The 25,700-nt window shown below is 51.3% G+C and overlaps 3 protein-coding genes and 1 long non-coding RNA gene across 11 annotated transcripts in view; 3 read left to right on the top strand and 1 right to left on the bottom strand.

Annotated features, from left to right (window-relative positions):
* Nucleotides 1-24: 24 nt before the first annotated feature.
* Nucleotides 25-10,970, top strand: TTLL13 (tubulin tyrosine ligase like 13). Of its 8 annotated transcripts, none has more exons than XM_077774240.1 (15): nt 25-100; nt 573-831; nt 1,176-1,216; nt 1,934-2,052; nt 3,451-3,581; nt 3,809-3,965; nt 4,767-4,910; nt 5,272-5,357; nt 5,649-5,880; nt 6,353-6,546; nt 8,198-8,383; nt 8,677-8,860; nt 9,224-9,403; nt 9,973-10,291; nt 10,649-10,970. In XM_077774240.1, the coding sequence occupies exons 2-15, from the start codon at nt 584-586 to the stop codon at nt 10,900-10,902; spliced, it is 2,475 nt and encodes an 824-aa protein (XP_077630366.1). In that variant the 5' UTR covers nt 25-100; nt 573-583; the 3' UTR covers nt 10,903-10,970. The 8 variants fall into 8 exon arrangements, with proteins under 8 accessions (XP_077630366.1, XP_077630368.1, XP_077630367.1 ...); XM_077774242.1 differs by having other exon boundaries at nt 10,180-10,291; XM_077774241.1 differs by having other exon boundaries at nt 6,353-6,537.
* Nucleotides 4,870-11,541, bottom strand: LOC144240003 (uncharacterized). The gene is made up of 3 exons (XR_013337548.1): nt 11,181-11,541; nt 8,314-8,436; nt 4,870-6,634 (listed from the first exon to the last, which is right to left on the bottom strand). It is a non-coding gene; the product is annotated as an uncharacterized LOC144240003 (long non-coding RNA).
* Nucleotides 11,542-11,596: 55 nt separating this feature from the next.
* On the top strand, nt 11,597-15,070 carry NGRN (neugrin, neurite outgrowth associated). Its single transcript, XM_077774249.1, has 3 exons — nt 11,597-11,804; nt 12,188-12,298; nt 13,967-15,070. The coding sequence occupies exons 1-3, from the start codon at nt 11,641-11,643 to the stop codon at nt 14,574-14,576; spliced, it is 885 nt and encodes a 294-aa protein (XP_077630375.1). The 5' UTR covers nt 11,597-11,640; the 3' UTR covers nt 14,577-15,070.
* Nucleotides 15,071-20,621: 5,551 nt separating this feature from the next.
* VPS33B (VPS33B late endosome and lysosome associated) overlaps nt 20,622-25,700 on the top strand; it is an 18,354-nt gene continuing 13,275 nt past the window's right edge. Inside the window, exons 1-3 of the mRNA XM_077774330.1 lie at nt 20,622-21,065; nt 24,941-25,021; nt 25,387-25,448. Coding sequence (XP_077630456.1) covers nt 20,970-21,065; nt 24,941-25,021; nt 25,387-25,448 — 239 coding nt within the window. The 5' untranslated portion in view covers nt 20,622-20,969. The remainder of the gene's footprint in view (nt 21,066-24,940; nt 25,022-25,386; nt 25,449-25,700) is intronic.

Genomic DNA, 25,700 nt, shown 5'->3' on the forward strand with positions numbered 1-25,700 from the left:
GGGTTNTCGCTCGAAGGGCTGACATGAGCGGCCGGCTGAGTCCTGCCTCGGGCAGCTAGGGGTGGACCCGGCAGCCCCTCCACTGGCCTCGGAACCTCGGGTGGGCAGTGTCCGCCAGGGGCTCTCTCTCTCCGCCATCAGAGCCCAAGGGGTCTTAGCCATCGAGTGCCTGGCCCCAGGGTGTACACATGGGGAAACTGAGGCATGGGACAGGGAATTCGGTTTTTAGCTCTATTTTAAAACCGAAGGTCCCCTCCAGAGCCAAGCCACCCCCCTTCCCACTCAGCAATGAAACAGCCACGGTCATGATCCCTGTTCTGTCCAGCTTCTGCGTGCACCCCAGGGTGTCGCGTGGAGTAGTGATCTTGGATGATCAGGGCCTGCCGGGGAATCCAGCGTCTCACAGGCATTCCCCCAGCCCCCGTTACCTACTAGGAAAACGTCCCATTCTGCAGTGGGGTTGTCCCTTTTCTGAAAGGGACGGCAATGCATTTCGTGACTTGTGCAGGCCTTCCCGGGCCTGGGGGAAGGAAGTTAGGACGTGTATTTCATTCTCACCCCTCTCCCCTCAGAATCTCGGGGGATGGAGCCAAATACCTGTAAGACCAGCGAATCAGAGGAGGAAGAGGAGTCTGAGGAGGAGTGTGTTAAAGAGGAAGCTGCCATCCCTTCTAAGCCTGCTCAGCAGGAACCCCCAAAGGCTGACTCTAAGGAATTTGGGGATGGAGTTCCCTTATCTATCGTAGCCAAGAAAATTCCAAAGAAAATCATAGCTCCAACGGACTCAGATGACTTAGAAGTTGGGAGGAGAAAGAGAAGGCGGAAACGCAGGTAACGGGTCCCCAGAGCCCACCCCCCAGCCCTGCCTGGCTCCAAAAGTCATCCCTGGCCTCCCTTCAGCAGTTGGGGTCTTCCCTCTAATCTGCAAAAGAGGGGAGGGAATACAGGAACGTCATTAACCTCTGGGAACGAGAACAACACAAAATTCAGAACCATGTGAGCTGCCTTGGTTGTCAGACTTAGCACGTTTCTGTCATCCGGGTCTTCGTAAGTGGCTTTTAGAGAAAATGAATCACACTGTAGATGTGCTGGGTGTCTCTTCTTCTGGGTGCCTGGCAGCCCAGGGTCTGTCCTTTATCCCACTCTGCCTGATTTCTACTATTCCGCCCTTCCAGACCCCTGGCCATCAACCTGACCAACTGCAAGTATGAGAGCGGTAAGCACCCAGCTCGCTCACTTAGAACATCGCGCGTAAGAGGGCACCTGCAGCTTTTACTCTGGGGGTGGTCCCCCAGTCGGGCTCCCAGCCCTGGATCTTGTTAGGGGGGCCCACAGGCTGTGCTGAGCTACTAGCAGTTGAGACGTCTCTGTTCCAGTTAGTCTTGGTGGCAGGGTGGGACTCTCCACAGTTAGCTGACAAGAACAAAAAGTGACCAGAAGTCACCATTGCCCCCCGCTTCCCAGATTTTACCAGAGTTGAGATGAGAAAAGGCTTATACAGTTTTTTCAAGGAAGCTTTTTTTTGGGGGGAGGGGAGTCAGGAATTACAAGAAAAAAATCACCAGCTAGGTCAGCCATCTCTCCGTCTCCTCCTATCCCCGTTGTCGTCTATGCAAGGGGCCACCCAGAGTGTGAGATGTGACCCCTATGGAGGGTCAGCTCTGCAGGTGAGAACCCATCCTAATTGAGAGAGAGGGTTGAAGGGAGTAGAAAGCCAGGCTCTAGTTTTGCTGTCACAGATTTTGGAAGGGCCTTGACAGCTTCAGGAACTTGGAATTGTCACATGGTAATTAAACTGCAGAGCGGGAGGTAAGAGCCACCTCCATCTTCAACCCACTCTCTGGGGAAGCCTGCTCCTTACCTGGCTCAGCCACAATCCCAAGGCTTACTGCCAGTGCCCAGGCTGGCACCGCTGACCTCCATCTCTCCACAGTGCGTCGGGCAGCTCAAATGTGTGGCCTCAAGGAGGTGGGGGAGGACGAAGAATGGACTGTGTACTGGACAGACTGCTCTGTCTCACTTGAACGAGTCATGGACATGAAGAGGTTTCAGGTACAGTCTTCTGACCCAAGAGCCCAAAGGAGCTGTGGCCCCTGAGTGATTACTTCTGCCCTTCTGCGCAGGCGCCCGAGGCCACCACCCTAATTGTCCCCCTGTGCCGAGCAGGAAAGGCCATGGCTAGGGGCTTCTGTTCCACTGGAGATTCCAGTGGAATTTCCAATTCTGTTGCAATTCTCCTCTTGGGTTTCTGGAACTTCTGTTATAGGAAGGAAGTCTACGCTGGGCACTGCTTGCCTGGAAGCCTGTGCCCAGCTGACCCCCTCGAGGGCAGGCAAGCCCCCCTGAGGGGCCAGCTTCTAAGCAGCTCAGCCCATCATCCATATCCACTGAGAGTCGGTGGGGGGCATTTGGGGGGTTCAGTCAGTTGAGCATCCAACTCTTAATTTTGCCTCAGGTCACGATCTCATTGTTCATGGGTTTGAGCCCCGTGTCAGACTCTGTGCTGACAGCTCGGAACCTGCTTGGGATTCTCTCTCCCCGCCCCGCCTCTCAAAATAAATAAATAAACATAAAAAAAGAGGGGTGTCTGGGTGACTCAATTGGTCAAGTGTCTAACTTTAGCTCAGGTCATGATCTCGCGGTCCGTGAGTTCGAGCCCTGCATTGGACTCTGTGCTGACAGCTCAGAGCCTGGAGCCTGCTTCAGATTCTGTGTCTCCCTCTCTCTTTGCATCCCCACCCGACTCGCCTCTGTCTCTCTCTCTCTTAAAAATAAGTTAACATTAAAAAAAAAAAAGGGACATGCAGGCAGCAGTTGTAAAATAAGCACAATTAACAGCATCCATTGAGGACTTACTGTATGTCAGACACTGTTTTCATGTTCTTACCTCAATTAAATCCTCAAAAAGAACCCTGAGTGGCAGATACTCTCTTGTTAAGAGGACACCCAGGGCTCAGAAATACTAAGTTCATGCAGCTAGGGTGTGGTATAAAGCCAGTGAGAGAGCCCAGAACCCACGGGAGCAGGTCACCCTGGAAACGTCATATCCTGGGGGTGCCATGACTGAGCTCTTAACTTCCTTTTCTCTTTTGGAAAATGGTTTCTCGTTTGCTTGTGCTCCCACACACCAGTTATTCTTACAGGACTAGTCGCTGGTGGCCTGGGGCATGTTAGAAGGTGGCCAGAAGGCCCGACGTCCTGGGGAGTCCTTCTTGCTGCCCCTCGTTTCCTAACCTCAGTGTGGACATGTGTTTTAGGAGAGGCCAAGGAGGAGGAGGTTCTCACCCGCCTTAGGGAGCCTTCCCTTTCTACTTTAGGGTATTAGGTACAGTGTGTCCCTCGTCTGTGACTTCTGCCTTGACCTTCCCAGTCTGCCTGGTATGCCCAAGGCTCCAGGGGCTGCCACGCACTCTGCTTATGGGGGTAGATCACCACGTGGCTCTGTTACAGAAAATCAACCATTTCCCTGGCATGACGGAAATCTGCCGCAAAGATCTGCTGGCTCGGAACCTCAACCGCATGCAGAAACTCTACCCCACGGAGTATGACATCTTCCCCCGCACCTGGTGCCTCCCTGCAGAGTGAGTGAGCCCGGCTCCCCAGGGCTGCCGTGCTGGGGCGGGGAGGGGGGGGATGGTTTCGCCATCTCACTTCCCTCCAGGCTCTGGCCTTGTCACCTAGAAGGTTTCCGCTGGTCAAAGAAAAGTAGGTCTGAGACTGACGCTCCAGGAAGGGCACAGACAGGATAGCAGAGCTGCACTGGGCCCTGGGATGGCCGCGTCCCTGACCAGCCCCGCTCTGCATGTAGCTACGGGGACTTCCAGTCCTACGGTCGCCAGCGAAAAACCCGCACTTACATCTGCAAGCCAGACAGCGGCTGTCAGGGGCGCGGCATCTTCATCACCCGAAATCCCCGGGACATCAAGCCGGGAGAGCATATGATCTGCCAGCAGTACATCTCCAAGGTGAACGGGGCCTCGGGACCGCCACGGCCCTGCCCCTGCCCCCGGGCGCCCCATCTCCCGCTGCCAGGGAGGAGGCTGGGTTTTGGCTCCTACGCTTCCTGCTCTTTCCCCTTATCTCGAAGGCCGTGCAGAGCCATGGTTCAGAGCCAGCCGGCCTCGGTCTCAATCTGAGTTTTTCCACTTCTTAGATATGTGATCTTGGGCAATTTCTTTTTATTTTACTTTTTTAAATGTTTATTTTCAAGAGAGAGAGACAGAGTGCAAGCGGGATGGGGGGTGTGCAGAGAGGGAGACAGAGTCCAAAGCAGGCTCCAGGCTCCAAGCCGACTGCACAGAGCCCGATGGGGGGCTCATACCCATGAACCGTGAGATCACAACCTGAGCCGAAATCAGACACTCAATGGACCGAGTCACCTGGGTGCCCCTCTTTTTTTTTTTTTTAAGTTTATTTATTTATTTTGAGAGAGAGGGAGAGAGAGAATCCCAAGCAGGCTCTGTGCCACCAGTGCAGAGCCAGATTTGGGGCTCCAACTCACAAACCACGAGGTCATGACCTGAGCCCCAACCAGGAGTCAATCATTTAAGCCACCCAGGTGCCCCAGATCTTGGGCAATTTCTTACCCTTTCTGTGACTCAGTTTCTTCATTTGTTGAACAGGAATAATCACAGTAACCACTTTATGCTTTATATGGTTATTATGACAATCAAATTAGTTGTGCCTCTGAAACACTTAACGCAGCACGCGGTATAGAATGAGCACTTGTGAAGTGTTCTTCCCCGGGCGGGTTTGCGTCCTTTCAGCCCTTCCTCATCGATGGCTTCAAGTTTGATATGCGAATCTACGTCCTCATCACATCCTGTGACCCTCTTCGGATTTTCATGTATGAGGAGGGCCTGGCCCGCTTTGCCACGATGCCCTACACGGAGCCCAGCAACAGCAACCTGGTAAGGGGCCGGCTGGTGGCCCTGGGGGGCAGGGCGGCGCCCTCTTCTCCCGAGTGCTGAGGTTCTCTGGGAACCCAGGTGGAGAGGCTTGTCGCCGTCACCCATGAACAAGGAATGGAACCAGTGAGCACCCTAGTACCTGGCTGAGAGGAGAGCCTGTGGGGGGTAGTGGCTGCTGCAAGGTCCTAGGTGGAGGAGGCCAGCACAGCCCCCGCCCCGGGAGCTCCCAGGACAGTGCTTAGGCGAAGAGGGACAGGAGACGTGCTGTTGGCCCGGGGAGGGGGAGGTAATAAGGCACTGAAGGGCTGGAGAGGAGTGTGCAGGGAAGCAGTCTGAGAGCCACGGGGCCGCCCTCTTGCAGGATGATGCCTGCATGCATCTGACCAACTATGCTATCAACAAACACAACGAGAACTTTGTCCGAGATGACACTGCGGGCAGTAAGAGGTACTCCCTGCTGGATGCTCCTTAGCCTTTCAGTCTCAGCAGCGTGTGAAACCCAGCTGCCTCTCCGGAGGCCGATCCCTCAGGAAAACCACCTTCACAGACCCCTGTCCTATGCTTACCCTCTAAATGCAGCCCTGCCCCCACCCTGAGGACAAAACCCCGCTCCAAGCTGGCAGAAGCCCTTTGAAGTATAAGGCACAAAATTAGGCTTAGCAGTAGGGAGCCTCTTGCCCTCGGCCCCGGCCCCAGGGGTGTAGCAACTGGTCGTCCTCTGAGCACCGGGCCTCACAGGAAGTTGTCGACACTCAACGCCTGGCTGCGAGAACACAGCTACGACCTCCGGGAGCTGTGGGGGCACATCGAGGACATCATCATCAAAACCATCATCTCCGCCCATTCTGTTCTTCGCCACAACTACCGCACCTGTTTCCCCCAGTATCTGAGCGGAGGTACATGTGCCTGTTTTGAGATCCTTGGTTTTGACATCTTGCTGGACCACAAGCTGAAACCCTGGCTGTTGGAGGTGAGAGTGAACCTTCTGGGCTTTGCAGAACCAGGGGCCAGAGGTGTTCCACTCAGGGAGAAGCTAGGAGGGCGCTCAGGCGGTGGGACAGAGAACTTTGGCAGCACCGGGGTGGGGAGGAATGGCCGAAGGCATAAGATCCCTACACTCTTGACCTTCTGAGTCCAAGCTTGATGGTCTCCAGCCTCCACCACAGGAATCCGGGATTTGGATCCCAAGGGCTCCTCATGCAGTCGTTGTCTTCAGGGACACCGTATCTGTAGAGCCAGGCTGTCTGGGGTGCTCTCACCAGCCTGTGTGCTGGAGGAATCTCCGTGGCATTGTCCCGTGGCCTTGGGCGCCAGAACATCCAGCCTCCTCAGCTGAGGCCCGTGGAGGGGGAGGTCTTGCCCAGACTGTGCGGTCAGGCCTCAGGAGGCCACGGGCGCCCAAGCAGAGCAGGAGCGGGCTGGGCAATGACCCCTCCCGGCAGGTGAACCACTCTCCAAGCTTCACCACCGACTCCCGCCTCGATCGAGAGGTGAAGGATGCACTTCTCTGTGACGCCATGACGCTTGTCAACCTCCGGGGCTGTGACAAAAGGAAGGTGATAGAGGAAGACAAGCGGCGAGTCAAGGAGCGGCTATTCCAGAGCCACCAGCAGCCACGAGAAGCCAGGTGGTCCAGGTGTCTGACTTGTTTTCTTCGTTATTACTTTCCTGACAGGAAAAGGGGCTTCTTTAGGTGCCGAAGGGAGTCTGGGGGTCATGATGAGCTGTGAAGAACAATTTTTTTTTTGCATAGATATTACATGACGTATCATAGATAATATGTTTGACATTCAAAAGCTAACTGTGAAGAATCTCTTACTGTTCCCCAGCTACTCAGTTTCCCCCGGAAGAGCCAATCTGTGCCACGTGTATGCTTTTGCAAACAGTAAATGCATACACACATACGTATGTATGTGTATAATATATATCTGTATAAGTAAGTAATCTATACAGATCGTTCTCATGAGGAGCTTTTTGGGGTTTGATTAGCTGTTTTTGGTTTCGTTTTTTAATGTTTGTTTATTTTTGAGAATGAGAGAGACAGACTGCAAGCAGGGGAAGGGCAGAGAGCGAGGGACAGGGAAACACAGAATCCAAAGCAGGCTCCGGGCTCTGAGCTGTCAGCACAGAGCCTGAAGTGGGGCTCAAACTATGAGCTCAGAGATCATGACCTGAGCCTAAGTTGGACGCTCAACTAACTGAGCCACCCAGGCGCCCGTATGGGAGTGGGCTCGCTACCATCAGCGAGGGTGTGAGACTCAAACCCACAAACCATGAGATCACGACTTGACCCAAAGTCAGACGCTCAACCAACTCAACCACCCAGGGGCCCTTTGTTTTTTTAACAAAGCTCCCCTAGAAAGGTTATAATAATGAAACAGAAAACAGTCTAGTCACTCAATAATAGAGTGTTTAAATCAGTATCTTTCACCCACTGTTGTAATTATAAGATGGATTACAAACATGATGTGTTGCTGATACTAAATTATATTGTTAATAATACATACAAATGAATTGGAGTGGATTTGGAAGCATTCGTAGAACATTGCTCTTCCCCACCTGCGTTGCAATATTCAGGGCCCACGTGGATTTGGTTTGCTGTGATATCCTGGCGCTGTAATGTGTGACTGGAGGTGAATGGAACCATTACTGTAAATCTGCTGGGTCTTCTCACAGTGGGACGGCACATGTGACTATTATGAATTATGTCTTTCAATGGGGAAAAAGGTTGACAACGACTGGACTTAAACAGAAGTACCGTCACAGAATCACTTAGATACTGGGAAGCCATGTAACAATGTTATAGGATCTCAGTTTTGTCAGAAACAAGAAAGGAAGGAAGGCATCGAGAGAGCAAGGTGGTTAGTGGTAAAGCCGGGATTCAGACCCTGGGGTTCTGCCCGAGTCCATGCTCGTGACCAATATGCTAACTGCACAGCAAGATTATGGGGAGGTTTTATCTTCTTTTAGCTCTTCTACATTTTCTGTAATTAACATAGATTACTCTGTGGTCAGAAACCTGAAAGACTGTGAGAACTCAAAGTGCTAGCTTACAAGTGGAACCTTTTGTGCTTAACATGAAAACCAACTTCTGGAAGTCGAGCCTAGATTTCCCTGGCTACACACAAGCAGGATTGGCCAGAGGGCCTTGGCAGCTCTCACTACATAGGCAGAGCTCAGAAGGGCCGTGAAGCCAGCAGAAGGTTCTCAAAGCCCTGGCCGGCCTTCTTTTCCCCACTGAACGTTCTCAGAGCCCTCCTGACTCACTCTGAGCTTGGTTTCCATAGGCGAGAACAAAGTGAGTTGTCGCACGCAGCGATACAGGACCAGGAGCGCTATGAAGACGCCCACCTCGGGGGGTACCGGCGCATCTATCCTGGGCCTGACACGGATAAGTATGCACCTTTCTTCAAGTACAACGGCTCCCTCTTCCAGGAGACTGCTGCTTCCAAGGCCAGAGAGGAGTGTGCCAGGTACTCTGCCTCGCCTTGTCCTCGGTCCACGTGGGTGGGGGCACATTCTGAACCTGAATGGCTCCCAGCAGGGTAGAGAGAAAGCCACATACTTGAGCCAAGAGGAATGGAGTTATAAATTCTATCAGACTCTCAGTAACTCCATTTATGAGGTTTCCCATCTTCCCCCTCATTCTTCTCTCGTCCGTCTTCCAGATGGATCACGATTTCCCACCCACCCATCCCCACTTTCCCTCACCCTGCTTCTCCCCAACACAATTTCTCCAGTGTCTGAAGCTGCTGTGTCTTGTCAGGCAGCAACTGGAAGAGATCCGCCTTAAGCAGGAACAGCAGGAGGCCTCAGGCATTAAGAGGCGGAAGGAGAGCCGGGACCAGAACCAGGGGGAATCAGCGGGGGAGAAGAGCCGATCCAGGGCCAGCGGGTTCCAGGGACATCCCACCTACTTGGCTTACAGGAACCGGAACCGGGAGAAAGAGGTGTTGGGGGAGGGAGGGGCAGAGAGGGGGTTTGGTCGCTTGCCNTATGACCTGAGCCGAAGTCGGATGCTTAACCGACTGAGCCACCCAGGCGCCCTGGTTGCTTGCCTTTAGCTCTTGCCTTTCGACAGGAAGTGGGGTGGGCCGGCTAGAGAAGGGAGGGAGAGGCAGAGGAGTTCCTAACGAACACATTGGATGTGACCTCGCGGAACAGGAGGTGAGAGAGTGGAGAGCAAAGGGAACCTTCCTCTAGGGTCAGGGGATGGACGGAGGCAGAGTGGGCAGGAGTCCCATGGCCCTCGTCGTTGATGGTCTGGGACTCGCCCTTGGAGATCTTGCATTCAGCCTTCATGTATCTCGTAGTTGCTATCTGTGCACATGGACACCATGCATCCTCAAGCAATCGTGGAAGAGGAGGAGCTGGAGCGGATGAAGGCCTTGCTACAAAGGGAGAATCTCATCCGAAGCCTCGGTATCGTAGAGCAACTCACTCACATGCTGCACCCCAGCCACCGGGGCCAGAGAAAACTCCGCGAGTACCGGGTGAGGGTCCCTGTGCAGCCTCTCACAGAACAAGGGAACGAGGGCTGCACCGGCTCACAGTGGTGGCTGCAGCACAGGAGGCTAATGTGAGGGTGTCTGGCACGGAGCCTGGGAGAGCGGTGTCTACTGGGCGCTGGGAAAGGGTCTCTTGGTTCCTTTTGCATTTGCTCCCACACTCCCTGGTGTTTAGTAATAACACCTGGCAAAGCGAAGCTCCTGACCTGCTCATAAGAGACGTGTTCTCTTTACTCCAGTTTTGCAATAGCCCCAAACTGATGACTGACAAATAACAAGGCCACCACCCTCCGTGGCTTCTGTGTAATCTCTCTCTAGCCCTGCCAGTGCCGTGGCTCTAACGGGAGACAGACCTGGGCCAACAGACCGGCCGCCGCGTTCACTATTCCCTGGGCTAGTAGCGAGCCTGTTGGGTCTATTTTTGCTGAGCCCCAAAGGAGTAACTGGCTGAATAGTGGCCATGGCCTAAAAGAGATGTTTCAGTTACCTATTTTCTTCCTCCAGTCCATCCAGCCCCACAAGAAGTGTGGTAAGGGGCTGCTCTTCTCCTCTAGCCTAGATTTCACCAGGACGGGCTGGGCAGTCAAGAACTGCAATCTGTGAGTCTGGTCCCACTGGGCCTCCTGAGAGGGGCTGCCAAAGAGCAGGGCCCTCCTCATTTCCTGCATCCAGTTCGGCCCGTAGAGTTGATCCCAAGGATCTTAGGGCCACTGCCAAGCATGAATGCTGCAATTCCACATCACTCCTGGTGCCACCTACAGCCCAAGAACTTCAACTGGATAGGAGATCCAGCAGCCACCCGCCCCCGTTCATTGTCTATGAAGGCATGTGGAAGGCGCTATTTTTCCAGTGCCAGAGTCAGGCTCGCTAGCCGTAAGTATGCAAACCCAGCTGCACTCTGACTCGTGTGAACTCCCGCTGGCAAACATTACAGCCGGGACAGTCTCAGAACATCACAGGGCACTTCACCAGTGTGGGAACGGGATGGGTAGCGGACCCACTGCCTCCTCCTATGTACTAGACCCTGGGAGAAATGGCAGTATAGTCCTAACACTCAACAAACACAACAGGGAAATGGACACGTAGACAGTTACAATATGGTATGGCAAAGATGCTGGAGGGAAGCAAGGGATGCCACTCCTCTGTGTTGGTAATGGGGCGACAGTTGGGAAAGGGGGGAGTGAATCTCCTGTGAATACCGACTCAGGGGGAACCATGTTTCCACTGCAGAAGGCCAAGCCAGCAGAAGGCTAGAAGCTATAAACAGAGCCCTGGCAGGATCAGTGCCATCCTCCTTAATCCCAAAGCAGGGCTATCGCCTCCAACCAGAAAGACTGGCAAGTAGCTCACAGACTGATTGCACCTTGCCCTCAGCAGTAGACATTGAACACAGTGGACCCAAGGCCCGGGATCTCGCTCTCTGCCCTGGCTCTGCATCCCTGATGCAGCATACCACTGCACTCCTTGACATCAGCCACAAGTAAATGCAGGATGGAAGCCCAGCACTAAACCTCTCCCAGAGAACCCCCTCAGGTTTCCAAAGGCGCAGAGGGCCTTCAATCTTGCTCAAAGAAAGACTGCCTCCAAGCTTCAGACTGAAAAGCCCTGGCCAGGAACCCTGTTTGCACAAGGCAAAACCCGAAGACATCGAGAATTCCTCAATACCCTCAGGTTATTTTCAGATCCGTAGACTCAAAGATGAAGAGGGCCCAGGGCCGGCCCTGTACTCCTCTCCGCCCTTCAAACCTTAGCCTGGATTTACCGCTAGGCGACGGGTCTGAACGCTGGGTGCGGCGCGGGGCTGGAGGGCATTCCGGCGACAAGGAGCCTCTTCCCAGAAGAGCCGAGTGCCCAAGGCACGGGGCAGTCACCATCGGATGACCACCGAGGGGACGCCCTTCCCGCTGCCGTGGGGGAGACAGGCCGGCCTGGGCAGCCGTCGGGGCGGAGGGGCGGCTCTTGGCAAAAGACTCCGACTTTTAATTAAAGTTTATAGCGTTTTCCAGGAGCGTTCGCTATCTCATTCCAGCGCTTGCGTTTCAGAATAAACGCTCTCCACAGTAACTGCCCGGAAGGCTGAACCGCACGGAGGCCCAAGCCCAGCTGTCACACCCCCAACCGGAAGCGGGAACCACGCACGACCATCCCTGCTTCCGTTCAGCCCTCCCACTTCCGGCCCCGCCCCCAGGCTTCCGGGCTGCCGCGGGCTGTGTGGTGTCGGCATGGCGGTCGCTCTGGGCGTTTTGTTGGGCGCGCGTGTTCGTGCTGCCGCGGCTCGCTGTGGTTTCGCGACCCGGGGGATGGCAGACCCGGGCACCCTGGGCCGGGAGCCGGACCCCGATTCCGACTGGGAGCCGGAGGAGCGGGAGCTGCAGGAGGTGGAGAGGTACCGGCTCCTTCCCGGGCCCTCAGCCTGAAGCAAGGGCTTCGCGCCCCCTTGGAGCCGGGCGTCCTGGCGCCGCATCCGCCGCAGCCCTTGTTTGTTACTCGTGGTCTGGGGCGCAGGGGCAGGTGTGCGGCTCCTTTGGGACGACAGGTTTCTTGACCAGTGACGTGTTTCATCTCCCGTTTAGAAAGTTCGGCATGCTTACGGGCTGTTCTAGGTATTCGGTTTTCTGGGAGGTTACAGAGCAGGCCTCAGCCGGCAGTCGCGGCCTGGCTTTCCTTGCAAACAAAGAGAAGAGGGCCGGGCCTGTGACTTAGCGCGAGGCCCCGCAGCCACCCGTTTTGCTCCCACGCCTGGCTTCTGCCATTGGTTTTCTCCCCCAGCACCCTGAAACGACAGAAGAAGGCCGCCCGGTTCCAGAAAATTCGGAGACAAATGGAGGCTCCGGGTGCCCCGCCCAGGACCCTGACGTGGGAAGCCATGGAGCAGATCCGGTAAGAATCATGGTAATATTTTACTTTTTATCACTTAAGTTTTCTGAATGAAAAGGTATAATAGGTGAATTTCCATAAGCCTGTTATCCAGACTTACTAGTTTGTGACATTGGGACACGGTTCACTTTTGCTGAAATTTTAAAATAGTAAGCTGCAGGCATCACAGCCTTTAACCTCAAAATAGTTAAGTCATCACGGCCTTAAGCTAATGTCAGGGATGGGGACTTACAAGGTTATGTACTTTTTTATGGAGAGCAAATCCGTACCAGAATCTTAGAGATCCCTTTTAAGTTTGTTTTGAATAACAGTACATTGCATATAGTTCAAAATTAGAACAGTATGTGTACACATTGAGAAGTTTTAATCCCTGCCAGTCTCCTGTGAGATTGTTTTTAATAGATTTTTGTGCCTTTTTCCAGGTTTCTTTATGCAAATGCAAGCGAGTATGAATGTAGATTACTTTTATTTTCTTAAATACAAACAGTAGAATACTATAAAATTGTTCTACGCGTTCCTTTTTCCATATAATTCTTTTTTTTTAAGATTTTATTTTCACATAATTTTTACACCCAACACGGGGCTTGAACTCACAACCCAGAGATCAACAGTTGCATGATCCACTGGCCCAGCCAGCCAGGTGCCCCTTTTCACATATTTCATAGATGTTTCCACTTCAGAAGAGAAAGCTCTTTTTTGAAGAAGTCTTAGTAAATCGTAATTTTTTAAAAATTTTAAGTAATCTTTGTGCCCAAAGTACAGCTCACCCTCAGGACCCTGAGATCAAGAGTTGCACGCCCCACTGGCTGAGCCAGCTAGGCGCCACGGTAAATCATAATTCAGTTAACCCGTCTTTGATGAAGTGTGCTTGGGTTGTTTCCACTCACTCGCTATCACAAGGGGTACTCTGATAAGTGTCATTGCGCATACCATCCGCGTGTATTTGTTGTGTACATTCCCAGAAGTAGAGTTGTGTCAAAGGGCAAATGGATTTGCGTTTTGATGAATACTGTTCTGTAGCCTTCCATACTTAATGTGTCATTTTCCATTCCCATCAGAGTGACTCTGAAACACTTAGAATAAAGGGATTCTATAGAGCGAGGAGGTTTGGTCAGCCTGTGGTACTTCTCTCATGTCCACTTCCGTTCCTCTCTGGAACAACTGCTCTTCTTTTTTTTTTTTTTTCTTTAAATTTTTATTTCTGAGAGAGAGATAGTGTGAGCAGAGAATGGTCAGAGAGAGAGAGGGAGGGAGACACAGAATCTGAAACAGGCTCCAGGCTCTGAGCTGTCAGCACAGAGCCCGACACGGGGCTCGAACCCACAAACTGAGATCATGACCTGAGCCGAAGTCGGACGCTTACCTGACTGAGCCACCCAGGTGCCCCTCTTCTCTGAAAGGAAGGACAGACTTCACGCACCCCCAGGGTCTAGCTGGGGCCTGGTACGCATTGGTAGGAGTTTAGTTGATGTGAAATAAAAGTGACCTAAGAGTGGTTGGGTGTTGCTGTCGGCATGCAGAAATGGAGCACAGCCATTTGGTGGCACAAGATAGAGACTGTTTCCGGTTTTTCCGAGCCCTCTTTTCACATAAATATCACTGGTATTATCAGTAAGGTTCTCTGATAGCCGACTTTTTCACAACTTGAAAACCTGCTTCTTTTTCCCATAGGTATTTGCATAAAGAATTTGCAGAGTCCTGGTCAGTTCCCAGATTAGCTGAAGGCTTTGGTGTCAGCACTGACGTGATCCGGAGGGTTTTAAAAAGCAAGTTTGTCCCCACATTGGAGCAGAAACTGAAGCAGGATCAGAAAGTCCTTAAGAAACCTGGGCTTGCCCACTCGCTCAGGCAGCTCCCCGGTTCCCAGGATACCTTGAAGCCGCTGTCCCCCAGCCGCTCTGGATCAGGCTCTTTGTTGATGCCAGCAGATGAAACCTCATTCAAAGGCTGGGGTCACAGCACAGCTTTGAAAGTGATAGAATCGGACACTCCCAGTACAGAGACACCAAGGAGACAGAAGGGAGGGGACGGAGGAACCCAGGACCTGCAGCAGCAGCGCTCTGTGCCTGTTGCGGCCCCGGGTCATGCTCAGGAGCCACACAGGCGCGCCACCAGTGACCGTGCAGGCTCTAGACGGGCGGACGGTGACAGGTTGCCCGGTGCCAAGAGGCTGGAAGAGGTGAAAACACAGGAGTTGGGTGACCAGAACTTCAGCAGCAAAGTAGTCCAGAGGGGGCGGGAGTTCTTTGACAGTAATGGGAACTTCCTGTACAGAATTTGAGCTGGAGCCTGGTCTGTGGAGATGCCACCTGGAACGCGGCTGGGAGAGCAGCTTTGGAGCTGCCCGGACTTCTGCACATGGATTATCCACCTTGGGATCGGAGGAAACGATGATTCTGGAACATGGAAGGAAAAGAGCTGCTCAGATTTGAATCTGAGGAAAAGCGGTGAGCTTCACAGGGCAGGTGTGTCCAGCAGGGCAGGGTTCATGACCAGCTTGGTAGATTTCAGCGTCCTGCGGCTCTGCTCCTGGTCTGAGCCGTGGGGACCCTCAGTACTCCCCTCCTTGCCTGGGCTCGCTGTATGTTGAAACCAACCCGTGTTGCATGTGTTGTTAGGACTTTCTGTGATACTTGCAGTATATGTTTGGGAAAAAATGAAAAGTTTGCCTTCTGACCTCATTTGCTTCTCGATTAATGAACACTAATAGTTCTGGAACTACTTAGTCAATTGAATGTGTTCGTTAGGTGCAAAATAAAGTAAAATGTAGCAGTCTGTGTTGATTGGTGCTCTCTGGGGTGGGAGAGTGAGGGTTCGAAGAGGCAAGGGGTCCCTTGTCATTAAACACTGGGAGAGAGATGGGGTCGGAGGAGTTCGCAGCAAAGGACACTGCAGATGACCCTGCTTAGTAATTGATGCTGACAGCTAAAAATTGGGACATCAGGCCTTCCCTAGATCACCTGGTCTAAAGGAGCTCCTCTTTCCTTCCATTGGTGGGGCTCTGAAACAGATTGGGATGTGGGGGTTTGATCCACTTAAAAAAAAAAAAAAAAGGAAAGGAAAAAAAGCAAAGCCAGTAAAGGCTTTTGGGCCTTCGGCAGCATCTCTAGCTACTTTCACAGGCCCGAATAGCAGCTTCGCCATTGTCACCAGGTGTTTTCAGTGGAGCTGTAAGGTGGGGAGGACATAATGGGCCCCTTCCAAAAATCAGGGGACAGTCTCAGGTTTTTGGATATGCTCAAAGCCACATGGCTGCTAGCGAGCAGCAGAACAGGGACCTGGACGCAGGTCTGACCTTTAGTTCAGGGATTCTAAAATTCAGGAATCCATTCCTGCCTGGCCACCGGATTTCTGTTAATTTATGGAATCCTTTACAGATACTTCATTATAAGCAGAAAGTGATTTATCAATAGAAAATTGAGTGAGACACATGCAAGCAACAGAAGAGTCCAATGACAGTTTTCAGCCATACCTGTAACAATTTACTGGCAGAAACTGGTTATTCAGGATTTAAGTAAGTGCAGGATGTTTAATGAAAATAATTGATTTTCCAAACCCGTCATTGTGTTCGTGAATCTCCTTGGTATTGATTACAATTAACTTGGGCATTTGTTGAGTTAAACGGCAAGGCCCTATCACCTGCCAATCAAAGTTAGAGAATCCAGGTTCTGGTGATACAGCCGTGGGCAAATAAGGACCTGTTCTCACTGCTCTGCCACTTGCCTATTAATATATTTTTTAAAAAATTTAATACTTATTTTTGAGAGAGGCAGGAGTGCAAGAGGGGGAGGGGCAGAGAGGAGAAGACAGTCTGAAGCAGGCTCCACGCTCTGAGCTGTCAGTACAGCCCAAGGCCAGGCTGGAACTCACCATGAGATCATGACCTGAGCCGAAGTCAGACACTCCAGCTGAGCTACCTAGGGGCCCCTCAATATTTTTATGATTAAGAAAAATGGTAATTTGCCCTTAGAACTAAGATGCTATTTTTAAAATATATATATTTTTATTTTAAAGAGAGCAAACAGGGGAGAGGGGTAGAGAGAGAGAATCCCAAGCAAGCTCCAAGCTCAAGCACTCAGTTCAGTGCAGGGTTTTTATCCCACGACCCTGGGATCATGACCTGATCCTAAACTAAGATGTCCTACTGACTAAGACACCCAGTTGCCTTGGAAGATGCTATTTGATTAAACTGGCATTAAAAAAAAATACTTAATTTTGGGAAAGAGAGAGTGTGAATGGAGGAAGGGCAGAGACAGAGGGAGACCAGAATCTGAAGCACCTCCAGGCTCTGAGCTGTCAGCAGAGCCAGACATGGGGCTCAAACTCAAACCACAAGATCATGACCTGAGCTGAAGTCGGATGCTTAACTGACTGAACCACTCAGGTGCCCCTGGCGTTTTTAACTCCTGTAAATCATTTGACCATGCTCTTCCTCCAGTTGGCTATGGAAAATTAGAAGCTGTTGTGAAAAAACTTTGACATGTTTTCCATTTACCTCATCCTATTGCTTACCAAGCTTAAATCCTTTTTCCATTTTTTTAAAATATTTTTATTTCTAGGAGAGAGAGAGAGAGAGAGAGAGAGAGCGTGAGCAGGGGAGGGTCAGAGAGAGAGGGAGACACAGACTCCGAAATAGGCTCCAGGCTCTGAGCTGGCAGTCAGCACAGAGCCCGACGCGGGGCTTGAACCCACGAACTGCGAGATCATGACCTAAGTGAAAGTCGGATGCTTAACCGACTAAGCCACCCAGGCGCCCCAAATCTTTTTTCCATTCTTAAAAATGTCAGTCTAAGATTTCGTCTTTACTAGTTCTTTGTCTCCAGATTTTCACAGTTCATTCAAGTCTCAGATCAAATGTTACTTTTTTAAAGTAGTTTTTTAATTTTTTTAAAATGCTTTATTTCTGAGAGAAAGACAGCATGAGCAGGGGAGGGTCAGAGAGAGAGGGAGGCACAGAATTAGAAGCAGGCTCTAGGCTCTGAGCTGTCAGCACAGAGCCCGACACGGGGCTCAAACCCACAAACCATGAGATCATGACCTGAGCTGAAGTCGGATGCTTAACCGACTGAGCCACCCAGGTGCCCCTAAAATAATTTTTAAATTTTTATTGTGTGTGTGTGAGAGAGAGAGAGAGGGAGTAGGAGAGGGGCAGAGAGAGAGGGAGACCCAGAATCTGAAGCAGGCTCCAGGTCCAAGCTGTTAGACCCTAATATGTACGATCATGACCTCAGCCAAAGTTGGACGCTTAGCTGACTGAGCCATCCAGGTGCCCCTCAAATGTTACTTTCTTAGGCTTTCCCTGACTACCCAGTCTAAAGCAACTCCCTTCGCATTCTGTCGCCACACCGTGTTGAATCTTCCCTGCCATTGGAAACGGATGGCTACTGTATTGTCATCACATACTTTGCTCCATTAGAACGTAGACCCCATGGGGGCAGGAGACTGGTCTGTGTTCATTGCTGTAGTTTCAACTCGCAACATAGATTTCAGTATTGGTTGAGTGAATGAAGAAATGGTTGGAGAAGCTCGCTCATCAGCCAGTCCACAATGGTAGAAAGCCCTGCCTTTTACCTCTGCCAGTCTACTCATCCAGACCTCGGTCAATAACAAGACCTAAGCTTTCTCCGAGTTGATCAATTCCTGCTCTATTCTGTCAGCATGTCACGCATCCTAACTCACCAGGACTGCAGTGTTTTGGGAAACTGCACACCCTTCCCCCAACCCAAACTGGAAAGGGGGAGGTGGGATTCACCCAGTCTGTTACACTGGGCTGGGATCATAGGACTCTATAGTGCCCTCTCCCCAGGCAGTTCTCTCTCATGACACGAAGAAAGCCATTGACATCACAACGCATGAGGTGGAGTTTCACTGGTGGCGGAAGCAACAGTTGACAAGTCTCTGACCAAGGTGGAGAGAAGGCGGCTGTGGGTGGAATGGAACCTCTCCACAAACATGGGGCCAAGCTCAAGAGGCTAGAAAGCTGCAAACAGGAGGGACTTAAGTCCCTGCGCCCTGGAGGGTATATATGTCGCTAGTCTTCTCAGGGCAGTTTCCACCTCTGCAGTTGAGGTTCAATCTCATGAGGGGTGGGGGAGTAGGAAAAGCTCAGTACAAAATACTAGCTGAGCTCTTGAAGCCCAATGTGAGCAGAAAATCTTGTTTGATTTTTGTTTAGTCTTGTATTAGAGGAGTTTTCAAGCATATGAAAGTAGGGATAATATTGTAATGCAGTGAACCCAGTGTACTCATTGCTCATTGTTCCATTTAACACATGGCCAATCGGTTTTCGTTATCTTGCATACTTGCCCTAGAGCTCCCCCTGGCTTATTTTAAAGAAATCCTAGACTTCGTATTATTTCATCTGTTAAGTACTTTAGTATGTAGTTCGAAGAGATTAGAACTTTTTTTTTAAATGTTTTATTTATTTCTAGGAGAGAGAGAGAGACAGCGTGAGCAGGGGAGGGTCAGAGAGAGAGGGAGTCACAGACTGAAACAGGCTCCAGGCTCTGAGCTGGCAGTCAGCACAGAGCCCGACGCGGGGCTCGAACCCACGAACCGCGAGATCATGACCTAAGCGACAGTCGGACGCTTAACCGACTAAGCCACCCAGGCACCCCAGAACTTTTTTTTAATAAAGTTTTTGATGTTTTTTATTTATTTCTGAGAGAGAGAGAGAGGGAGAGAGACAGCATGAGCAGGGGAGGGGCAGAGAGAGAGGGAGACACAGAATCTGAAGCAGGCTCCCGGCTCTGAGCACAGAGCCTGAATTGGGGCTCGAACCCACAAACCGTGAGATCATGACCTGAGCCGAAGTCAGACGCTTAACCGACTTAGCCACCCAGCGCCCCTAGAACTCCTTTTTAACATAGATACATAAGACATTATTATACCTTAAAACTTTTAGTATTTAATTTCAGCTAATATCCTGATAATATCTCATTGTTTCATAAATGACTTCCATGGTTGATTTCTTGGGATTAGGATCCAGACAAGGTCCACACATTGCAACACTGCATGATGTGGATATGTCCCAGAAGTATCATATTCTAAAGTGGTTTCTTTCACTTAATTACCCTCAGTATTTTACAGGTTATTTAATTTACATATTTTCTGTATTTTGGATATAGTTTATTTTATTCCTATGATGTCTATTATCATGTCCCTACTACACTCTGTATTTCTTATTAACTGGTTTGATCTTGATCAGATTCCATTTTTGGCAATGAGTGATGCTTTGAACTTCCTATACATCTCACCAGGAGATGAGGATGTGATATTATGATTGATTAGTGAGTGCAGCTGATCTGTCCATTACAATGGCTTCAAAACAAAACAAAACACAAAGCGGATATAGATGATCACCATCACCACTGAAAATTCCCCAATTTCTCTTCCCAGTCAATTCTTACCCCAGAGTCAATCACTTTTTTGAAAAAAAATTCTACCATTGATAAGGTTTTCCTGTTCTAGAACTATATATAAATGGCATCACACAGATGCCACTCTGTATCTGGGTTCTTTCATTATTCCGTTATTTTGATTGTATGAATATACCACAGTTTATGTATCCATTTTCCCACGAAGGATACTGAGTCCACACCCCGGGAGCCGAAGGTCACAGCTGGCGGGACTTAGCTTCCATTGGATCCTAAAGCGTTCCCGTGCTTTTCCCCGCCGCGTCCCATCCCTCCGCGTCTCGCCTCCTGCAGCTGGGAAGCCACAGAGCTCCCAGTGGGCGGCTGTTGGTGTAGATTTGACTGACAGCCAAGATGCCCAGTGATCAGGGTCCTCCGGACTCCGAGTCGGCTTCGCCCATTTGACTTAGTTCCGAAAATCTTGTTTGTTTTTTGTTTAATCTTGTATTAAATCTAGTGTCCAACCCTCGCTTGAACGAACTGGCAGAACTGGGTGTATCCTTAAAAATTAGTTTAAGACGTCATCCTTGGGGCGCCTGGGTGGCTTAGTCGGTTAAGCGTCCGACCTTCGCTTAGGGCATGATCTCACGGTTCGTGGGTTCGAGCCCCACGTCGGGCTCTGTGCTGACTGCCTGCTCAGAGCCTGGAGCCTGTTTCAGAGTCTGTGTCCCCCTCTCTCTCTGACCCTTCCCTGCTCACGCTGTCTCTCTCTCTCGCCTAGAAATAAATAAAACATTTAAAAATTTTAAAAAAAAAAGACGTCATCCTTTTACGATGGGAACCCTCCCCTCTGGCCGAGTATGAGATTGGAACGCTAACGCGTTGCTCCCGCGTTTTCAAATGTCCCTTCCAGGACGCCGTCCCCTTCCCGATACGCTAAGCGCTGGTCGAGCGCACAGGCCTTCCGGGAGGTCTAGGAAGTCGCTCGGCTGTCAGCGAGAGGCGGGGTTCTCTCCGCACGCCGCGGAATAAAGCTGAGGGTGTAGACCCGAAACCTGGCGACTGGGGGAGCGGAGCGGGGAGGGGCGGGTCGGTCCCGTGGCTGCTGATCTGGACGAGGGGCCTCCGACGCTGCGGCTGTCTGACCGACAGGTGGCCATTCATTCCGGTGCAGGAGCGGGAGCCCCTTCGGGGGCTCTTTTCGCGCCGTGCCCAAGCCCGAAGGAGCGCCGCCCTGCGCTTACCTTGGGCCGCTGCCCACTGTCTCCGAGCCGAGGGCGTCCCCCTTCTTCCACCCTGCGGCCCCGGCTTTTGCTGCCATGGCATTTCCCCATCGGCTGGACGCCCCAGAGCTGCCTGACTTCTCCATGCTCAAGAGACTGGCCCGAGACCAGCTCATCTATCTGCTGGAGCAGGTCAGTGCCCGCCACGCCTGGGGCCTTTCCCGCGTCGACAGTTTGGCGCTCGCTGGACGCGGAGTTCTTCCTTGCGGCTTCCCCTTGATCTTGGTCCAGGCCCTTGGTATTGTCCTTGGAATTCTATAGCAGGTCAAACGTGAAGCAGATAGGGAGGAAAACCAGAGGGCAGTAAGAGCTGCTTGGGTCCTGGCAGAGAGTTCATGAAAGTCTCTTCTTTTTCGTAGAGGCAAAGTCCTATCCCGCATCACTGGGGTTGGAACGATGGTTAAGACACCTTTGTCCTTAGGAGCCCTGTGAAACACACATTACCACATAGGGGCCATCACGTGGTACATGGGTGCTAGCTAGAGTGTCGGAAGCGTTCAGAGCAAGCAGGCATTTCTAGCTGGAGTGGTCTAGGAGTTTCAAGGATTCTAGGATTGTGAAGAATAAGCGTGTTTCCCTTGGAGGTGGAGGAGCGTGTTCTAGATGGACTGGTTGGTAGGAGCAAAGTTAGGGAGCCAGGGAAGGACAAGACATGTAAGGGAAGAGAGCAATCAGGAGTTAGCAGTAGGCATTAGGCCCTACTGAAGGTTTTCTTTCCCCACCTACCTTGTGAGGCGGTGCTTGAAGACGATTCTCATAGCCACGTGTGGAGGGGGGTAAATGGGCAACAAGAAAAACGCTAGTTAGGAGATCACAGGATCAGGCATAATTAGTGACAGTGGGAATGAACGGTAGTGATGGCTTTTTCAGTCATGGCGAAGGAAGACTCAAAGATCTACTGGTTGTTTGTGAAGGTTGAGAGAGAAGCAAAGCTGAGTTTGAGGTTTTTATCTTGTCTTACTTGGAAAATAATGCCGTTGCTGCAGTTGTGGGTTATATGCATATTTGTTTAATGTCCACGTTCCCCACTAGGTTAGAAGGGTCTTGAGGACAGAGAACACATGTGTTTTGGTCAACACTGTGTACCCAATGAGTATGTAGCCAAGAGTCAAGCAATAGCATGTGCTTAATAAATATATGTATTTATATATATTTAATAAATGTATATTTTTAAGTTTATTTCTTTTTAGAGAGAGAGAGCATGAGTGGGGGAGGGACAGAGAGGGAGAGAATCCCAAGCAGGTTCCAAACTGTCCGCGCAGAGCCTGACGTGGGGCTCAGTCTCACGACCCTGAGATCGTGACTTGAGCTGAAATCAAGAGTCAGCTGCCTAGCCAAGTGAGCCACTCAAGGAGCCCTTAATTTTTTTTTTTTTTTTTTTTTCAGCNTTGGGTTTGGGCAGGGTCGAGTGAAGATGCCAGTAGACACGTCTTGTGACATGCAGTAGGTAGAAATGTGCAGCTGAGGGGACCGTGGGGACTGGGAAGAACCTCGGGGGATCTAGGACCAAATTTTCTATCCCATTCTTAGGTCCCCTAGTGGTAGCACAGTGATTTGCACATAAAAGACGCTCCACAAACGTCTGAGGAATTGAAAAGAGGTGCTGGTTAAAGCCGCCAGTTCAGGAGGGAAGCACACGAAAGTGAGACCAAGGATAGGAACTTGGACATGGAGCTCAGGAAGAGCTGCACACGAGGGTGACCCAACCCACGGCCGATGCGGGGTTCTGTGCGATAACATCCTCTTCAGACTGATTTTGTCTGACTTCCCGCTTGTTGACGGGCACTGCTTTTCAGGCTGGAAACCTCAGAAGCGTCTTTGACTCCTCCTCCCTCCTCATATTGAACTGAGCCAGTTTGCCGAGTCCTAAGGATATTTCCTTACACCTGACTTTAAATAGAGATTATGAAATAACACGTGCACAGCATAGAGAAGGTGGAAGATAAGGGAAAGTATCGAGAGCAAAAAAATCAACCTACAGTCCAATGAGCACAGATACAAGTGCTGTTAACACTATTTCTTTTTTTTTTTTTAATATTTTTTATTTATTTCTAGGAGAGAGAGAGAGCATAAGCAGGGGAGGGTCAGAGAGAGAGGGAGACACAGACTCTGAAACAGGCTCCAGGCTCTGAGCTGGCAGTCAGCACAGAGCCCGACGCGGGGCTTGAACCCACGAACCGTGAGATCATGCCCTAAGCGAAGGTCGGACGCTTAACCGACTAAGCCACCCAGGCGCCCCAACACTGTTTATTTCTTTCAAGGATTTGAAAACTTCCCTTACACATTCCCGCTGTCTGTAACCTAGTTTTGTTCACAGCACCACCGGCTTAGATCAGGTCCTCATTCACTACTATACGCTCGGGCTGCTTTCACCTCGCAGGTGGACTCCTTGCCTCTGCTTTCTCATGCCCCCGATCCACTGAACCCACAGTGCCCAGGTTTATCTAACCAACATTTTGCTTCAGGGCGCGAAAGCTTTTTGTTTGCCCTCGTTCTAGAGGATCAGCTCCAAGCTCCCTAACCTCACATCGGGATTGAGGGCTCCAGTCCTATTCCCCAGCGCCCCCCTGCGTCAGGATCGCCCAGCCTCAGGGCCGCTGTCCTTTGGGGCTGGCTCATTGTTGGCTGTGGGACTGTCCTGTGCCCTGCGGGGTGTTTTAGCAGCTCCTCTACCCACTAGATGCCAGTAATTATCCCCCCCCCGCCCCAATTCACATAATCAGGAATGTCTCCAGACACTGCCACGTAGTCCCTGTGGGGCAGGACCGCCCCTGGTTGAGAACCATTGAACTGCCTGAACCTTATGCATCAGCCAAACTGAATCGCTTGTCCCGTCCGTAGCCACTCAGCCTGCTCTCCTTCCCTGGCCTTTGCTGGACTGCTTCCTTAATACATCGCTGCCAACTCCCTACCTATTTGCCAAGACCTAGTTGAGAGGAAACTTTTTTTTTAAGTTTATTTACTTTGGAGGAGAGAGAGAGAGAGAGCAGAGGAGGGGCAGAAAGAGAGGGAGAGAGTCTCAAGCAGGGTCTGAGCAGTTAGGGCAGAGCCCGATGCAAGACTCAAAATCACAAACCCTGAGATTATGATCTGAGCCAAAACCAAAAATCAGAATCCTTAGCTGACTGAGCCATTCAGGTGCCCCGAGAGGAAACTTTGTTTTTTATTAAAAAAATTTTTTTTAATGTTTATTTATTTTTTTGAGAGTGAGAGACAGAGCGTGGGCAGGGGAAGGGCAGAGAGAGAGGGAGACACAGAATCGGAAGCAGGCTCCAGGCTGTGAGCTGTCAGCACAGAGCCCGATGCAGGGCTCAAATTCATGGACCATGAGATCCTGACCTGAGCCGAAGTCGGACGCTCAACCGACTGAACCACCCAGGCGCCCCATCATGGCCTCGAGAGGAAACTTTTAACAACATCCCTCACTCTACCACTCAGTGGGAGCTCTCCTTCCCCTGAGCAGACGAGACAGCAACATCAGGAGTGATGCAGGAATCAGACAGCAGGGGATGGGGATGGGAGAGTAAGTGGGTGGGTGAGGACTGTTCCGGGCTATGTTTTCTGCACTAAACAGGGGTTGTTTCTGTAAATCAGAAGAAAAATCTACTTACAAAGATACGGCAGTTACTTGAGGGGTTGCCGGTTATGAGATGGGGCCTTGTTTGGCTTGGTTTTGTTCAGCGGGCGAGCGGGCTTATTGGGAGGCCGGGTGGAAAACGGGCAATGATGCAGAACAAGGTCCTGGGCGAGCAGGAGTGTTGAGTGACAAGGCCTTGACCTTGGAAAGAAGATGAAATAACTTTCCACTGAGAAATGAGAAGACAGACGGGGTGAACATAGAAAGAAACATCCAGCGTGGATATAGACCGTGAATAAGGCGCTGGAGTAGACGATGCCCAGCGCACTCCCGACCCAGCCTGTGCTTTTATTAAGTGGATCACTGGACAGGCTCTCGGCTGAGGGAGCATGTGTGACCTGTGAGTGACCCAAGATACTGTGCCCTTCAGCTCCCAGGAAAAAAGGACTTGTTCATTGAGGCGGATCTCATGAGCCCTTTGGATCGTATCGCCAATGTCTCCATCCTGAAGGTATGCGCCCCTTTTCCCAAGGGACTCGGGCCCCTCTTTCCTCATTAAGCAGTTTTGCTTTTGATGAACAGTACAAATTACCGAAGAGTGACTACCCTACCCACTAAATACAGGGTAGCTGAATCAGGTGGATGAAAAGGGGTTGATGCTGTTGTTTGGATTGGTTTTGAATCGTTTGATCTTGGGTTGTTGGCTTTTCTCTTTCCTGTTGCCAGTGTGAGGAAAGTTCAGTGGGAAGGCTGTCGGGGAGGCGGTGTGGTCCCTAGAAAGTACGGCGAACAGGAGCCCATACTGAAGTCCCCTTTGCGTCGTGCTTTGGGTTTCCAAGTGCTTACGTCCTTGGTCTTGTTGGCTTCTCTCTGCAGCAACACGAAGTAGACAAGCTGTACAAGGTGGAGAACAAGCCAGCCGTCAGCTCCAGTGAACAGTGAGTGTCCGGGAGAGGCTGTCCGGGCCCCCGGCCGCAGGAGGGCCCCGCACGTCTGCCTCGGTCGGGCCTGGGCCGGGGCCCGCGCCGTGTCTGCGATATGCTTCGTCTCCCTTCGGGCACTTCCTCCCTCCCTTGTTCTCTTCTCTCTCTGGCCCACTCTGCCGTCTCTAACCAGACTGATCAGTCGTCCAATACTGTTTCCATTATGCTGCTCACAGAAACCTCCAGGGGCCCCCCCCCCCCCCCCCC

Source organism: Crocuta crocuta, unplaced genomic scaffold (assembly GCF_008692635.1).
Source record: "Crocuta crocuta isolate KB4526 unplaced genomic scaffold, BGI_CrCroc_1.0 scaffold7, whole genome shotgun sequence".
NCBI lineage: Eukaryota > Metazoa > Chordata > Mammalia > Carnivora > Hyaenidae > Crocuta > Crocuta crocuta.